Raw genomic sequence first — 17,507 nt, 5'->3', positions numbered from 1 at the left:
CTGTCACTTTCTGGGGCTGTGTGAAAACAACAGGATAGCCTTCTTGCATCACAGCAAGTTCACACACGGTTTTGAAGGATGCTTTTGGTTCTTTCAGTATGGGTGCTCTGTGGGTTTCCGTAATAAGACCTGTATTTCTTTTTAAGCCTTGAAATTGAAAATACTAGATTGGAAGCCACGGTCCAGCAGCAAAACAACAGGATTGAAGCCCTTCAGAGAGACCTGCAAGCCTCTGCCTCAGTAAGCTGGTCCTAAACTTCCCTTTTTGTGAGCTTCTGAGCCCAGTTACCTCTTTCTGTGGGGAAATTGTAATATGAGGTTTTGCTGGAGAGCTGTGGGGAGTTCGGGTCTTGCGTTCTGCTGAATGGGGGCTGCTCGGAAAGCAGCCTGGTCCATACCCCAGCTTTCTGTTTTTGAGAGTTTTCCTATGTTGCTATAGCAAGCCCTACTTAATGCTCTAGAAGGAAAGGATTTAAGACTAAGGGCATTTTATTCATCAGTGCTGGGTGTAAATACTATAGGGATAGAGGTGTATGTAATACTTATTTTTGATAATGAAATATAAACTTCAGTCTGGAAAGTCATAGTATGTTTTCTTCCTTTTTTTATTGTTTATGTAGATTCATAACCGCCTGGAAGACCTGATAACTAGCTTACGGACAACACAGGCAGCTGCAGAGAACCACCACCAGCAGCAGGTACTTGACTGGCTTCTGTGAACGAGTTTTCGTCTTTGAATTTTTTGTGTGCAGGTAACTGGTGAAAGGATCAGGTGGGCTGCGTAGGCACAGTTCAGCTGACAAATACCCTTCTGGTTTTAGGGCAAGGCACCCTTAAGGGAAAAGGCTGGAAATTTCCTCATTGCCCTGCTGCTCTGTTTTGTATCTGTGTTGTGCTGTGCAAGATACTTCTGTTCATCAGCACGGTTTGTCTGATGAATTCTCTCCCCCATCCCACCAGGGAGGAGTGAGCAAGTGGCGCTGTGGTGCTTAGCTGCCTACTGGAGTTAAACAAAGTCAAGTGATGGATAGGATGGATGTTGTGGGCAGAAGGGAGATCCATATTTGCAGCTTTGTCAGAGCTTGCCCATGTAAACTTCTGTTGTAAAACCCAGTGTTTCACCGACTCCGTCAGGACATTTGAAAGTTGTACACCCTAAGGATTTTTTATCTACGACTTTGCGCTGAGGTTTTCATGAAATTCTGTAGATCGGTAGACATGGTTTTGTTCAGGTTTTTTGTTGCAGAATGCCACTAAAAGCATCTAGTCAACTTGCATTCTTTATACTTCAACTGAATCAGCAAGTTATGTTCCACGCAAATGCATAGGTTAGGCAAATCTTTATCCGTTTCGGCAGAAGCTTAAATATCATTGCCGGTTTGAAAACATTTGCTTGCTCTCAGGAGATGTACAGCTGCTATGGAAGCAGTGAGGGTAGAATATTTTCTGTGGTGGGCACCAGAGAAATTGTTATATTCTGAAGTATGTATCATTATGAACTCATGAGGATCTTTGGAAGAATGTTGTAGGGTGATTTTTACACGTGTGCGTGTGTCTTCTCATGCCCCAAAGTTATACCCTCGTCTTGTTACTTCTAGAGTGTTCATTCCTTCCACCAGCTTCAGTTGCTGTTCTTCATTATGTTTCCTGAGGTGTGTTTTACACTCTGCATTAACTTTAACTGTAGATCTTGGGTGGTGACAGGAAAGCTTAGGCCTCTTTCCCTTTAAGCCCCTGCTTTCTATTGCAGTGTTGCCTTTCTGGTCATGTTATTTTCTTTTCTCTTGCCACTGTTGCTTTCACAGGTGCAAGAGCCTAATGTGCTGGCTCTGACATCAAAGGATTCCCACAGCATATGGGAAGAGCAATTAAAGTCAAGATTCCGCCTTGAAGAGCGTGTTGCTCAGCTTGACAGGGAAAAGGCTGAACTCTTGGAACAGGTGAGCCCAGAAAATTCTCCAGACATCTAGCCAATACCCAAGAGAACCATGTTCACCTTTTCTTACATAATGGGCTTCTTCTGTTAGCCCTGCCATTCAGACGCTGAGTATCTTGTAATCTGGGGAGTATCCAGGGAGCAAATAAAAGCTAGCTGGGTATCTTTGTGTAAATTCTGGAGTGGTTCTGCTGGGAAGTGTGGTTTGCTATCAGTTAAATGCATTGAGCAAGGCTGTAGTTCTCCAGTTCTTTGTTGGATTCCTTCTGGTCATCTTCTGACCCCTTGGTTTCCAGGCAGGGTTAAAATGCTTCGTGTTTCCAGTGCAATGTATGGAGGAGCTGCTGCATGTTTTCAGGCTACTGGAAGCTTAAAAGCCTTGCAGAAAAAAGTACTGAAGGAATTCTGGGCAGATGAACTAGTGCTTGGGAAACAAGAAATGGCTGCCAGTTCCCAAGGGGCAGTCTTTCCCTTTTCTCCTTTTCTGTAGAGGAAAAATCAAAGTACAAAGTCAAAACAGCTGCCAGCTGTCCTCTGTTTTGGCTAAGAAAACAGCAAGAACAACAACAACATGTGAATAAGTAAATACCTACAAAGAAGAGATGGAGGTAATGGCAGAGGGGAATAAAACATTGAAGAATTCCAAAAGATTCCAAAATTCCTCTGCAAGCCCCTGCCTGCTGCTCCTTGAAGATGCCACGAAAGCTTTAGATTGGTCTAAGTTTTCCTGTGACATGCATACCTACATAATCCCTGCTATCAGCAGAGGAACTGCCAAAAGTGTTCTCCAGCATCTTTTCCACCTTCATGCTCTGAAACATCATGGGAGGGTGGCCTTTGCTGCAGTGGGGACATCTGATTCTGTTGTTAGGTACTGGCCCGTTTGGTGAAACTAAGTGATTAAATGTTCTCAGATATTCTGTCTCTTGGCGTTCTGTGGAACTTGGCTAACAGATAGAGATGTACTGCAGCTTCTCTGTGGTGAATGCTAGCTGCATATACTGTGTGTAGATACTGTTCCTATGCTGTGTGCGTCATGTATCTTTTCTATTTTGAAAGCGCGAGAGTGAAAGAAAGAAAGTGAAGAAGCTGGTAGAGTTGAAGCGCCCAGTCGAACTGCGTCTGGACCAAGAAATGGAAAGAAACGCTGAACTGCAGAAAGACTATAAGAGGTAATGTTTTTTAGTATGTTGAAGAGCTATACCTGAGTAGAAGTCAAGTTTTATTGAACTTCAGCATAGATATGTGTATGTAACTGTTTGTGAGCAAATTCAGGCCTCATGTTAGTTCTTGCAAGGGCTTCTGTACATAAGCTGTACATAGGCTTCTGTCCAAGCTTTCAATGGCTGCCAAAAGAACTTCAAATGCAGGTTGCCCTGCAGTTCTCCTGGGAAGAAAGTAAGTCTTTTATACCTCTCTTCATGTGAAATTTGGACCCTCAAAGGGATTTGTGGCATGGGAATGCTGGTTTTTCCCAGTCATTTCTTGTGTGTCAAGCCCATTAAAGATGAAGCATGCCCTGTCTGCGCTGTTTACGTAAGAGCATGTGAAAAAGGACAGTTGTTCATTTGCTTCATTGTTTTCTTGATTAATTTTCTTTGTAGGCTGAAGAGGCTTCTGAGCAGAGCTACAAAGAAACTAAGGGTGTATGAGGAGAGAGAGTCCCAGCTTAATTTACAGGGTGAAATGAAGAACAGGTATTCTGAAATGGTCAATGAAGTTGGTAGATTAAGAACAAAGGTGAGTTATGGTTTGTTAGGGAGGTTTTGGTGGTGGTGTTTTTTCTTTTGAACCTGTGTTATTCTTTGCTTGTACTTCTTTTAATGTTGTTAGGTTTTTCTCCTCTTGGATGTATTTTGGAATGGATTGACTTTTCTTGATGTCCCTTCTACTGTTGCAGTAGCAGATGGCTATAAATAATAATGATGTAGTTATCATTATGGGTAAAGATGAAAATGTTATGTGCAAAGCAGTTCCTGCAAGGGCACATCAAGGGCAGGGTGTTCTGCAGGGGAAGGGCGAGCCGAGAGTCGCAGCAAGCCTGGCTGGGCCAGTGACCTCACGGGCCAGGAACGGTTCCTCAGGCCCTCTCCACCAAGAGCAGGACAAGTCTGGTGGCAGGGAGCACGGTCAGCCCAGGGCGCAGATCGCCCAGCCAGTGCCCAGGGACGGGCAGGCCTGCAGTCCAGCCAGGACGTCACGTCATCGGGCAGGGGCAGGGCTGAGAGCAGTGAGGCCCGGCACAGGGCTGGCTGCAGCTTGAGGCTGTGCCAGCATCTGCTGGGTCTGACAGGTAAAGTCCTTCTCTGGAGGAGAGGGGAGTAATATTGCCAGAACTCAAACAACTCTATCAAGCTGGCTGTGACCAAGATCAGACCCTGAGCCCTGTCTCGTGCACGAGCTGAGCAGGAGGACGTTCAGGTTTTGCTTTTCTAAACGGGCACGACACAGTGAGGTGATGCAGAAAAGGTTCTGTAACTTACTGCTCTCTAGCAGCTATCTCAGCCCGTCTTTCCCTTGTCGTGAGGACCCAGATCATAGTTCCCAGAAGTGCTTTTGAGGTTGCTCTGGCTGTTCAGTAGCATGGAACCTGTACCTACTTCTCTGCCCGTTATCCGGATTTGTTGCTAGAGCAGCCGTGTTTCAGAGCTATGTTCATTTGCAGAAGGTATTATTGTAGAATGAGTCAGCTGCCTTTGCAGCGGCACACTTTTAGTCCAAAAGTTAGTAGTGTTTTTGTGTTTCTATTGGAAGAGTTATTTTGAATGACAGGGAAGGGTATTATGTTTAGGCGGTTTCAAATAAGTCTGAAGTTTCTACTTTCTCTTAGAGACTCTTTCAGCTGTTTACTATGCTGGTTTCCTCCACTTTTTTTGTTTTTTTTAATAAAAGACAGGACATCATGTTTTATGTTGAAGTAGGTATAGAAAAAGTGTATTTCTGAAGGGGTGAAGAGGTGGACAGAGCTGTAGTTGACCATTGGGACCTAGTGAAAGTCTGATATTTCCTGCAAATTTTTTAAAATAAACTGCAGCTTTGACCTAAAGCATATGTCTTTCTCCACCACTTCTGTAAAAGCTGTGTTCTGAACCACTATTTACAAATCTTTCCGTGTAATGGGAAAAATGAGTATCTGTTTCTCATCTTGTCAGTTCTGTAATGAAGCCATGACTGTGTTGACAGCACGTCAAAATTCCTCTAAAGCATGATACATGTTGTTTTTGATTAAACCAAAAGGTGGCTAGATATGGGTAAGTTTGATTTCCCATGAGCATATCAGCATCTCACGGAAGAGTTGCCGCAGTATTTTTCAACCTAGCCATATGGGTGAAATGCTGCTAGTTTGGCATGTCTTGATCTGTGACCTGTTGCATGCGAACTAAGAAAGGATGGGAACCAGAGAAACCATATCAGAAATGACGTGGAAGCTGTTCTTGCTTAAAGAGCCTGGTTTCACTTGGGTTTTAATGCTGAATCAGCAAATGATAAATACATACAGTCTTGATGGCCAACTCCTTACTGATTTTCACGGAATTGGCTAATTGTAGATGCAAGTTCCTCTTCTTCTTTCCTGTCTACAGGTTGGTGAACTTTCCCAGCAGCTGGAGGCAGAGTCTAAAAAATGCATGCAGCTAGAAGCACAAAATCAGGATTTGCGAGAAAAGTTGTCCACCATGCGTGGAAACCATGAAAAACTGGAGAAGAGCAAATGCCGGCTGAAAGAAGAGGTGGCTAACCTCAAACACCGTTTGGAGACTAACATGGTGGATCACAGCCAAATAGAACAATATAAAAGAGAGATGGAAGAACGAGCTGGACAAGAGATAAGACAAAAACTACAAGAAGTCAATCTGTTTTTGCAGGTAAGTGAATTTTCTCATGTGTCAGTAGTTTGTGTTATATACTTTTGTTGTGGTTGTCATTTTTTAGTATTTTATTTTTCGGTGCCTGAATCTGTGTGTTAGTGCTGTACTTCTGTCTTCCCTGAAGGCCAGTGGGAGAAGGGAATATGGTTGGGCAAGAGTGCTTTCGCGTGTGTAATGTGTCTGCAGGTCCCGGAATCAAAATTTTGCCCAAGGGTGGACTTCCATTTTGCAGTTCCTGGTGGGTGGGGGATGGGTATGACTGTCTGCTGGTCTTACTCTTGCTGTTCATCCTTGAATGGGTATTGCAACTTACAGTTATCATGGGCAGACATACAGGTTCTGCTTTGTCATTGTACAGGGGAAAGTGCTCAGAAAAGAAGTCTCCGAAGTTGCGGGGCGGGGGGAATGAGTGATCCTCATAATGTCTCTGAGCAATCCTTTTCTATATGCCCTGTCCTACATAGATCGTGTTCTTTCATTAGTAGCTTTGATGAATAATAGTGCTGAGAGAGGGGTTCTTTCTGAATGAAAGGAATTATTTAATGTGGTAGTTCCAGGGCTCTGCCTTGATTGCAGGTGGTGATGAGGAGGCACAGTTGCTTCACTGAGTAAAGCTGGGCCCTTGAAATTGGATACGTGCAATTGAACGGTGGGGAGGGTTCTCCTTTGCGGTGGTTGAAAGTGCATTATCTGCTTCAGAGCCAGGCAGCCTCCCAGGACAGATTAGAACAAATCAGAGCCAGTCATCATGCTTCACTGAGAAACCAACTGAAACACAGAATTAGAGATCTCGAATGTGAATTGGACAGGATGAAAAATACCCAGCAAGACAGTATTTTTCAAAAAGAATCCACGCAGGCAGAAGTGGAAAGGTACAGAGAGCTGTATCTGGAGGAAGTAAAAATTAGAAGATGCCTAGCAAATAAACTGGAAAGGTAAGTCCGTGCTTTTTTTGGAGTGATACTACTTTTTCCTCATGCATTTTCCTCCTAAAATCCCTCTTCTGCATCTGGTCAGCGTTATGTATGTAAGCATAAGATGGCATATTTGTGAAGAAAGTACCTTAAGACCTTTCTCCTTCATTAGAACAGTCTTAATTTCTCTTTAGTGTTTCAGCAGTAATACCACTGATCATGGCATTAATAGGGTATTTTTTAAGTTGATTGTGTTTTAGCAGGCAGCCTTTTTGCCAGTCTTTAATAATCTCCTCGTCTTATTCTGTGTGTGGCAGAAAAGATAATTTTCATGTCCTTTTCTGCTTCCATAAGGATAGGCCCTTCAGAGAACAGAATTTGAATCTGTGAAGCAGGAAAAAAATCTTTTTTGGCTTCCATTTTAGCATTGTGTCTGAGGTTTGAGCTTTCCTTGTGAAAGGAAGGGTAGCTCAGAGTTCTCATGCAGGTGACTTAACTTTGAGAAGCAGATAAGTAAACACATGGCATTCATAGATTGCTTTGAAGCACTAATGCTGAGAAAGTCCTAAGTGTTGGTAACTCTTGCTATTCCTTGCAGGTAGTGTGACTTCTTAGAAATAGGATCTAAAACAAAGATCAAATGCTGTTCTTGTTTTGCACACTCTTATTCCCTTCCACTTCCAGAAGTCGAATCGTAGTCAAAGACTTGGAGGGTAACTTTGTGAAAGTGCTACTACCGGAGATAATTCTTTGTATGCTTCTGAATGTTTCAGAGCTAACAAGAGACTAGCAGAAGCCAATGCTAAGCTCATTCAGGAGCGCCATAGAAGCAAATCATTAATCACAAGCAGCATTGTCAGTGGAGGTCTGGCTGCAAGTCCAGTTCTGTATTCAACTGAACTGGGACATCCTGGCGGCAATTTGGCACTGAACAGAAGTTTAAGCCTAGGAGGAAGCTTCCTAAGCCCAACCGGGAACGCATTATCATCAAGAAGCAGGGTTGAAGACTACGTGGCTAAGGTAAGCATTTTGAAGTACTGTTCTCAACTACTGCTAAGAGTATCTGTAAGCAAGGTTATACTTTTTAGCCTAAAATTAGAATCCATTTACAGTTCCAAACTGTGTGGTCTAAAGTGCCAAAACAGCTAATCATCAAACCAGTATGCAACTAGGTGGTAGGTGTGAAGACTTTTGGTCATCAGGGTTGTACAAATTTCCAAGAGTGCTCAAAGACCTAAAAACACTGATATCTAAATTATGAACTGTGTAACTACATTCTTTTACTAGAGAAACTGTGATAAAAGAATGACTGTGGCTTACGCAGTTCTCAGTTAGGTTCTTCATTAAATTTTAATGTATAGTATGCATGACCTATTTAAAACAGCTAACTTTATGAGGAGTGCAAAATCCCATCAGATGTCTTTGAGATGCCTTTTCCTTATTCACTGGTCTTCATTCTAGCGATTTCTTCACTGGAACTTGTTTTAGTACATTAATACCAACAAAAGAATGCTTCAAACATAGGATGATATGAACAGGATCTTGTAACTTCTCACTTTATACTTCAGTGCGAGATGTATACTATGCATAAGAGGCGTTTGTTTTTGTAGTTCCTGCTATGTGTTATTATGTGAAAAGGTAAAATTAACTACTCATCAGGAAGTCTTCACAGCTTTCTAATTTTGCAGCAGTGCTGCAACCTCTGCAATACCTCTGGTCAGAGTATGCCCTGCAATTAGCAGTCAGTGTGATAGCACATCCTTCACAGAATGGTGAACATTTTTATAATGAGATTTGGAAACCAGATGTCAATAGTTGTAATCCGTTTCCCACATAGCAGGGGATTGAGGCATGGACAAGCTTCTCTGTTCAGGCAATGTCCTATCCCTCACCTATTCTCTTGTTGAATGAATGTGAGAAGTATTCACTTTAAAGTCCATCTCAGTTCAGTGGTCCCACCCACACTGGAAAGAACCCATTTAAACAATGTGTCTACATACTGCACCTGGTTTAAGGAAGAAAAACCCAAACAAACAATAAAACAAAAATATACGAAGCAGTGTAGGTAATGTGTAGCAGTGGCAGTTACAGAGATGAACTTCTCTGTATCGCCATGCATGTGTTTTTCAGGTCAGACGGGTGGACATACATTACAGAAAGATCTCGGGAGGCCATTAGTACTGTACTACCTGCAAGGGCTATTCTGCATGCAAGCAGTAGAAAGGAGGCAAAATCCAGGACCCACTGCAAAAGTGAAATAAGGAGAAGGCCAGGACAAGGGAATAAGACTGGTAGGGAACAGGGAGCAAGTGAGAAAAAAGCAAGGACAGAGAGATGGGAGCAAGATGTTAAAAGAAGAAATGGGCAAAGGAGGAAATCATCCCACTTCTAGGAAAAAAAAGCTGCCTCAGTTTAAAAGAGAAGGGTTAACAGTTGTGCATTTTTTGAAGAAGGAGGAACAGGAGGGAAAAAAAGACAGTGAAGGGAAAGAAAGTGCAGCACTCAGTGCTTCTGAACTGAATTACAGCAACATTCCATTTTAATTTTCCAGAAGAAATTGGAACTCTGGGCATCTCCAAGTTTTCCATTTTAGTTTTCCAGAAGAAATTGGAACTCTGGGCATCTACAAGTTTTGTCAGTATCAAGATAGATTCCTTTACTGGTTTACTAGCTTCTCTGAAGTATATTACAGAAATTAAATATTGTAGGGAGGCTATTTCTTAGCTCATTGTTTTTATGCAGTTGCTAATACATGCAGATACATATTTCAACTCGTAATGTAGGCTGCTTCAGTGTTTTGCCAAAATGGTTCCTAAATCTACTTGTGAAAAACATTTGAGCTGATTCCAAGAAAAGCGTGCGTTGGGTCTGAGAATGGTCATACTGTTCTCATTCAGTGTCCTGGCTTCAACAGTACCCATAAAGTTTCTTTTCAGAGCATACATGTCTCGCATTTTGTGATGGATTGCTATACTCTGGAATGCTTTTAGGCTTTGGTGCTGGTTTTTGAGGCTTCACTTGGAAGGTTTTTAAAAAAAAAACAACCAAAAATTACCCATCAGCCTTGAGCAGACTCTCAAGAAAGCCGAAGAACAATTATGTATGTCATTTCCCCAGTCTCCAGTTACTGATTCCAGATGGGGGTTTATTTGTTAGTTTGGGGGCTTTCTTATATACCTATATTTCTCCTTCCTAGTGCAGTTTTGTAAGTAGGACTTAATGCCGTGAAGCTCTCCTGATCTTGTTTACAACCTACAGAGACTTTTCATTTGTTGTTGACAGAGGAGCTGAGGATAATTCGCTCTTACTACACACTGTTTTTCTTCTTGGGATTAGCATTTAATTCTAATATAGTATTAACTTCTAAAGTTTTCTTCCTTGAATGAAGATGCGTAAAACTATTGCTAAATCCTCAGAGAACTTACCTTTTTCTAACAGGTTCTCATAAGAAAAGGCTGGAAACCTCAGCATGCCTGTTTTCCCTCAATCAAGGCAGAAGGCTGGTCTCTGGGACTCAGAATTATCTGTGTGAATTTATCCTCCCTGTTACAAAATGCAGCTGCACATCCTTTTGTGATATTTCTCCCTGTAATCATCAGTTAAGGAACAGCTGAGGCTAATTGTAACAGCACCGTCTGTAGCCTCAATTCACTCAATGTTCAGTGTATTCAGGAAAGTCTTAAAACCCGATCTTCTCTGAGTCCTTTAGCAAAAATAAACAGGTTTGCAGAGGTACAGTAGTTGCTAGAGCACGTGCATCTAAGTGGGTATTTAGCTTGGAACTGCTGGATTAAGTTTCCTTATCTGGGTGCAGTATGTCATTAACAGTATCTGAAGCCATAACATAGCTCTGAGGAACTGAAAGTACAGGATTCCTGACATACACGTCTGAAAAGAGGACTGAATTGGAAAATAAGGGTTTAAGTCCGGAAGTAACAAAAGGGGAAAACTGCATGTGTCCCTCTGCGTACAGTAATGGGTGGGGATTCTCAGTCAGTTTCCAGATGCAAAATTACCAGATGCACAGTCTGTGGCTGTCATTTCTGCAGGAATCCTGTGCCATTCAGGAGACAAGTTGGAGCGTGAGGAAAGAATGCCAGAGATGACACTTCTAGTCTATTTTGAAGTGCTTTGGCGGTTGTGCTGCTTAGTACTCTGCCTGTTCACCAGATTATTTAAAGACACAAGAGTTTCTCTGACTCTAAGCCTTTTCTTCACTGTTCACTTCAATTATGCCTCAGATTTTTTGCAGTAATCTGCTACAGAATTTGTCTTTAAATTCAAGGTTCTTGGCTGGAGATGACAAATGCTTCCGCCACTAAAGCTCATAATGACAGGGAGTTAAGGAGCTTAAACTGCAGTGTGCCCCAGGTAGTCATCTTGCACTTCTATTTTTAGTCAAAGCTCTCGGTGCAGATTTGGTGTTTCTCACAGTAGCTCCCTCAAGGTGAGAAAGGCTATTTGAAGTAGAGGACATGCCATTCTTGAGAGGAGGATGTTTATGTAAACTCAGTTTGAGCAAAAGCTTTGAAATAGCTCCAGGGGCACAGAGGTTGAAAATACTTCTCACTACTATTACTCAAAATGCTGGTTTTATTTCTTTGTCCACGCAACTGTTGGAAAAGACATTGGTAAATGATGCTGATTGCAGACAAGAGGGAGAAGTGCTCCTCTGGCAAGTGAACACAGTTGCTTCTTTTAGACATAACTGAGGAATCTGGAGTTCAAAGGCTTGAAAGATTTCAGTTTTCCTAAACCACAACTTAACATGAGATGCAAATGTCAGTGATTATGCATGTAGCCTTACATTTTGAAGATGGTCATGTTGCAAGCTCAGCAAAAACCGAGCATTTTATTCTTAAAAGAAAATAAAGAAATGTTCCATTAAAGTATAGCACCTTCTACCTTATCAAATATAAATGCTACAGAAATTAATAACCTTGAAATGGAAGTGCAGAAGTGTCTTGAAAAATACAAAAAAGTTCATATTGACACACGCACATTAACCAATAAAGTCCTAATCACATGCAAATGTCTTGGGATTTTTTTGGTTGTTTTTATTTTTATTAGAGCTCCAGTAACAAGAAGTAAATTACAAGTACTTGAAAAATTCAGTACACATAATTAAAAACAGTAACTGTAGTGACTAGCAGCTCATTATGTTCTGGAGGGAGGTTGGCTGAAATTGGTTCCATAGTAGGACTTGTGTCATAAGAAGGATGTATGTGTGTATTGCCTGTCCTTCACAGGAGTAAAGAGATCTTTTAATGATCTGGTCTACTGACTCCCACACTGCTCGTGAATTGGCATGTTACCATCCAGAACTAAACTGAATCAAGCAGATGAAACACAAATGTGAGGTACTGTTAGTGGTCTGTGTACAATAATTTGGGAACTTAGTCTGTGGACTAAGGCAAGGAATATCTGCTGCAAGGAGATTTTTATGACTGGAGTCCTGTTGTTCAGTTTAGCAAATGTCAAGCTTAAATCCTAACAGCTGTGCCAGAGGCTGGTGAAAATGAGTGTGGGTGTCTTGACATAGAAGATAATGGTGAACTCTGCTAGCGGCAACCAGTGTGAATTAGTGGATTTATGAAACCAGTTTTCCTACGTAAAGTGTGAAAGGGAGTGTCTGCTTCCTGCTGTCTCTCAATTTCTGTTCCTTCCATCTGCACTCCTGTTATTGTAGCAGTCTTTGTATTGTTAGCTTTTTTACTTGCTTCATTTACATGTAGGCCATATTCTTGTTTCTCACAGAAGACCTTTGAACTTAAGGCTATTTTTCTTTCTTCTTCAGCTCCTTAATCAAAAATCTGTTCTTCTCTCTCTTCTCTGCAGCCAGATACATGACAAGGTTTGTAGCCAGTATTGTTTAATGTTGAGTGGTACATTATACTGGAAATGTTTTGTCTATTTATGCTGTTAGGTTTTGATTAAAAATATGTTCAAAAACCCTGTAGATATTGCAATTCGGGACATGGTTTAGCAAGCATGGGGTTGGGTTGACAGTTGGACTTTATGATCTTAAAGGTCTTTTCCAACCTCAACGATTCTATGATTCTGTTCTAAGTTGTAGTCCTCAAAGCTCTCAATCCACAGGTTTAAGGAATCAGAAAAGGAAGCCAAGAGACCGGCATGGCTGAGTTGAGACGTGCTGGTCAAGCTAAAGGGCAAGAAGGAACTGCACAGGCAGCGGAGGCAGGGACAGGTATCCTGGGAAGAGTATAGGGACACTGCCCAGTTGCACAGGGATGGGGTCAGGAAGACCAAGGGGCAGCTGGAGCTGAACTTGGCAAGGGACGCAAAGAGTAATAAGAAGGGCTTCTACAGGTATGTCAGCCAGAAAAGGAAGGTCAAAGAAAGCATACACCCTGTGATGAACAAGACTGGCAAACTGCAAACAATGGAGGAGGAGAAGACTGAGGTACTCAACAACTTTTTTTGCCTCAGTCTTCACTAGCACCCTCTCTTCCCGCACTTCTCAAGCAGATGGACCACAAGATGGAGACTGGGGGAGCAAAGTCCCTCCCACTATAAGAGAAGATCCTGAGGAACCTGAACGTACATAAGTCTATGGGACCTGATAGATGCGTCCCATAGTCCTGAGGGAACTGGCTGGTGTAGTTGCCAAGCCACTCTCCATGATGTTTGAAAAGTCATGGCAGTCAGGTTAAGTCCTTGGTGACTGGAAAAAGGGAAGCATTGTGCCCATTTTTAAAAAGGGGTAGAAAGCAGGAACCCAGGAACCAACCCGTCAAGCTCACCTCTGTGCCTGGGAAGATCATGGAACAGATCCTCCTAGAAGCTATGCTAATGCACAGGGAGGACAGGAAGGTGATTCGAGACAGCCAGCATGGCTTCACCAAGGGCAAGTCCTGCCTGACCAACCTAGTGGTCTTCTGTGATGGAGTGACTAGATCAGTGGCCAAGGGAAGAGCTGTGGATGTCGTATATCTGGAATTCTGTAAGGCCTTCGACAGTCCCTCACAACATTCTTCTCTCTAAATTGGAGAGAGATGGATTTGATGGATGGACTGCTCAGTGGATGAGGAATTGGTTGCATGGTTGCGTCCAGAGGGTCAAAGGCTTCATGTCCAGATGGAGATCAGTGACAAGTGGTGTCCCTCAGGGGTCTCTGTTGGGGCTGTTTAATATCTTCCATCAATGACATAGTGGGATCAAGTGCACCCTCAGCAAGTTTGCAGATGACACCAAGCTGAGTGGTGCGGTTGACACAGCTGAGGGACGGGTTGTCATCCAAAGGGACCTGGACAAGCTTGAGAAGTGGGCCTGAGTGAACTTTACGAGGTTCAACAAGGCCCAGTGCAAGGTCCTGCACCTGGGTCAGGGCAACCCCTGGTATCAGTACAGGCTGGGGGATGAAGGGATTGAGAGCAGCCCTGCTGAGAAGGACTTGTGGGTGCTGGTGGATGAAAAACTGGGCATGAGCTGACAATGTGCGCTCGCAGCCCAGAAAGCCAACCGTATCCTGGGCTGCATCAAGAGAAGTGTGGCCAGCAGGTCGAGGGAGGGGATTCTGCCACTCTGCTCTGGTGAGACCCCGCCTGGAGTCCTGTGTACAGCTCTGGAGCCCCCGGCACAAGAACGACATGGAGCGGTTGGAGCGGGGCCAGAGGAGGGCCACAAAGATGATCCGAGGGCTGGAACACCTCTGCTAAGAGGAAAGGCTGAGAGAGTTGGGGCTATTCAGCCTGGGGAAGAGAAGGCTCTGAGGAGACGTTATTACAGTCTTCCAGTACTTAGAGGGCTTATAAGAAAGATAGGGACAGACTTTTTAGCAGGGCCTGTTGTGATAGGACAAGAAGTAATGGTTTTAAACTAAAAGAGAGTAGGTTTAGACTGGATGTAAGGAAGAAATTTTTGACAGTGAGGGTGGTGAAACACTGGCACAGGTTGCCCAGACAGGTGGTAGATGCCCCATCCCTGGAAACATTCAAGGTCAGGTTGGAAAGGGCTGTGAGCAGCTTGATCTAGTTGAAGATGTCCCTGCTCACTGCAAGGGGATTGGGCTAGATCACCTCTTAAGGTCCCTTCTAACCCAAACTGTTCTGTGATTCTATGAAAGGTGTATTTTGCCTTGCTCTTCATTCCATTTGCAGAAATAATGGATAAGAACCACAAAGATGTTAATGGAATGAATAAGAGGAAAAGATATTTTTCTTCTCTTGATTCATCCGCACATGTTGCAGAGGGTCCTGTGGACCTTCTGGTCACTGTGAAGGCTCCAGAAACCATGGAAAGTGGTGTCTTCTCATGCCTCAACTACTATTGCTTTGCTTAGGATTGGTCCTGGTTTTGGGTCATCTTTTGGTCTGGGCATTAGTCTTCCTGCTTTTTTTTGTTACCTATGTCACATGTTGGGGGTCCGTTGTCCCCAAGATTTTGCTGCTTCTTGTACCTGTTGGAAAACAAGTAGAGGTTTGGGGATTTGGGGGTCCTTTTCAACTGTTCTTTCAGCTCCGTGCTCCCCTCTTCTAGCTGTGAAGGCACAGACTAGTCCAACGAAGCACCACTGAGTGGTCGTTCTCCTGGAGGAGCTGGTGAATCTGGTCGCAGCTATCCCAGTAGTTCTGGGCCCTTCCATCCACTTTGCTGGTTTGTGGCTGCACTTTTTTGGCCTTTGGATTTACTGCCTGTTACTGCTCCTCTTGTGAGGGGATGCAGAGTGCTTCCCTTCCTGAGGCTCTTGCTCTCTATGGCCTGTTGAGTATGTTGTACAGTGTTTTCGTTCTTTTTTTTTTTGTTGGCATGTTGCTAGGTGAGCCTGCTCTTTCATAAAATAATTATTTATTCCTCCAAAGATTTAGTACTAAAATCAGAGAATCACAGAATGGGCAAGGGTAGAAGGGGCCTCTGAAGATCATGTAGTCCAACCCCACCCCTGCTCAAAGCCATAGCAGGTTGCTCAGAGTTATGTCCAGCCAGGTTTTGTACCTCTCCAAGGGTGGATACTCCACAGCCTTTTCTGGGCAACTTGTTCCAGTATTTGACCATGCTTAGAATTTAAAAAAAAAAAAAAAAAAAAAAAATCCTTATGTCGAAAGGAAATTTCCACTATTTTGATTTGTGCGCATTCCTCTTGTTCTTTTACTTGGCACCACTGGGAGGAGTCTGGCTGCATCTTCTTGACTCCCCTCACAAGGTATTTATATACACAGATAAGGTCCTCCTGCGTTGTGTCTACTCCAGTAGCGAAACAGTCGCAGCTCTCCCAGCCTCTCCACATAGCTCATGTGGTCCAAGCCCTTCAGCGTCTTCACGGCCATCGTAGGCCTGGAAGCTGTATGGTATCTATTCTGAAATACGCTTCTATGTGCCACTGGCTTGATGGAAAAAATCTAGGAGTCACAAGTATCATCAAACATAAACAACAGCATATAGCGCTTGGACTATGACTCTTCAAAAGATCTGATTTCTTCTTATGAAGACGTTGAAGTTGGAATCATAAGTGAGAAAAATGGTAGCAGTAACCACCTTCTAGGGGAGAAAGGAGTAAGTGCTCCTTTCTAGTGATCCAAGCTGATTTCAGTTATGTAATAAAACCCACAGCCCTTGCTGTGCAGAAGCTGTAGCTGTTGCTATCTTTCCTTAGGACAAAGTTCGCAAGAAAAAATTATATAGTTTTATATATGTGTGTCATGGTATTTGCAATAACAATAAAGAAAAATCTTGGTGGCATGGTCTGTAGGAGCTCTTCCAATTTTCCATCTTAGGGTGGAGAAAAGAAGAATATCGGTGCATTCTTTTTTCTGTGCAATGGTATGTGTCAGTCCTGCAGCAGCTGCTGTTGGACCTCCTCTCCTACACAGTTGCAGAAGCCAGCCGCAACTGAATTTGTCCCTATTGATGGCACTTGTGCATATCTCAGCGCTTAGCTGACATTCTGCTCATGTATTTGATGGCAGACTTTAGCCATACCCTTCACTGTGATAACTCCACTGTGCTTTCTTCCTGTATATTTTTAAAGGCCCAGTTATAATGCAGCTGGTGAGTTACAGGTTGTTTCGTGCTACAGTAAATGTTGCTTAGCAGTGAGAATGCTACAGCCTGGCAGCCCAAAACTTTCTCGTCATTAAAAATCAAACCCCAAACCAAGATGGTCTCTATTTGGGATGATATTTTGGTTTTTATCACATTATGTGTGGGTTTTAGGAATGTTTTAGGAGTTTAATATTACAAAAAATTTAACTGTTAAAATATTAACTGTGTATTTTTTGTATCATTCTAGGTATGGCAGGAACTCGATGAAAAAATCACTGAAGAACTTGAGCAGGGTAATGTGTCATTATGTTAGGAGCTTTTTTAAGGAAAAAGATGACTGTTCCGAACTCTTGAAAATAATGGCTTGATGAAAGCTGTCATGGTTCTGTGCTAAGCACAGGGGGTTTTCTGCCAGCTTTCCAGTTTAGACCTGAATGTGAAAACTTCCTGCTTACCAAAATATTGTATAGAATGTGTTACGTAGTTGCCTGAAAAAAAAGAAGCTCAAAGAAAACGAACGCATTCCCCCCACACAGATACAATTGGCTTAGGCTGAAGTCACCCTTCACTAGAGTTAATCCTCAAGCACAAACATCAAACATCAAAGAAGCCCTGAGATAAGATTTTTAGACTTCAGCCATCAGTTCTCCTTTCGCGTACATCGATTGCATTCAGCACTAAACCGTACTATACACATTCTCTGGCTGTTCTTGATTTTTGCTATGTCTCTTATTTATTGATTATATTTGTAGCTTTTATGTTGCAGCCTTTTGAATAAGCAAGAAGAAT

At 42.8% G+C, this 17,507-nt stretch overlaps 1 protein-coding gene across 6 annotated transcripts in view; it reads left to right on the top strand.

Annotated features, from left to right (window-relative positions):
* The window catches only part of LOC142362148 (ankyrin repeat domain-containing protein 26-like), a 68,998-nt gene that overhangs the window by 48,758 nt on the left and 2,733 nt on the right, over nucleotides 1-17,507 (top strand). For 5 of the 6 annotated variants that reach the window (XM_075427871.1, XM_075427870.1, XM_075427869.1 and 2 more), the window contains 10 exons: nucleotides 147-240; nucleotides 621-698; nucleotides 1,806-1,940; nucleotides 2,996-3,108; nucleotides 3,541-3,676; nucleotides 5,518-5,799; nucleotides 6,502-6,737; nucleotides 7,490-7,736; nucleotides 12,514-12,570; nucleotides 16,966-17,011. In XM_075427871.1, the coding sequence (XP_075283986.1) occupies nucleotides 147-240; nucleotides 621-698; nucleotides 1,806-1,940; nucleotides 2,996-3,108; nucleotides 3,541-3,676; nucleotides 5,518-5,799; nucleotides 6,502-6,737; nucleotides 7,490-7,736; nucleotides 12,514-12,570; nucleotides 16,966-17,011 (1,424 nt within the window). The remainder of the gene's footprint in view (nucleotides 1-146; nucleotides 241-620; nucleotides 699-1,805; nucleotides 1,941-2,995; nucleotides 3,109-3,540; nucleotides 3,677-5,517; nucleotides 5,800-6,501; nucleotides 6,738-7,489; nucleotides 7,737-12,513; nucleotides 12,571-16,965; nucleotides 17,012-17,507) is intronic. The other variant, XM_075427872.1, reaches the window with a different exon arrangement.

The sequence above is a fragment of the Opisthocomus hoazin genome, chromosome 8, assembly GCF_030867145.1.
Source record: "Opisthocomus hoazin isolate bOpiHoa1 chromosome 8, bOpiHoa1.hap1, whole genome shotgun sequence".
NCBI classification, from domain to species: domain Eukaryota; kingdom Metazoa; phylum Chordata; class Aves; order Opisthocomiformes; family Opisthocomidae; genus Opisthocomus; species Opisthocomus hoazin.
Note: the sequence above shows the minus strand (reverse complement) of the source record. Positions and strands in the feature narration are given on the sequence as shown.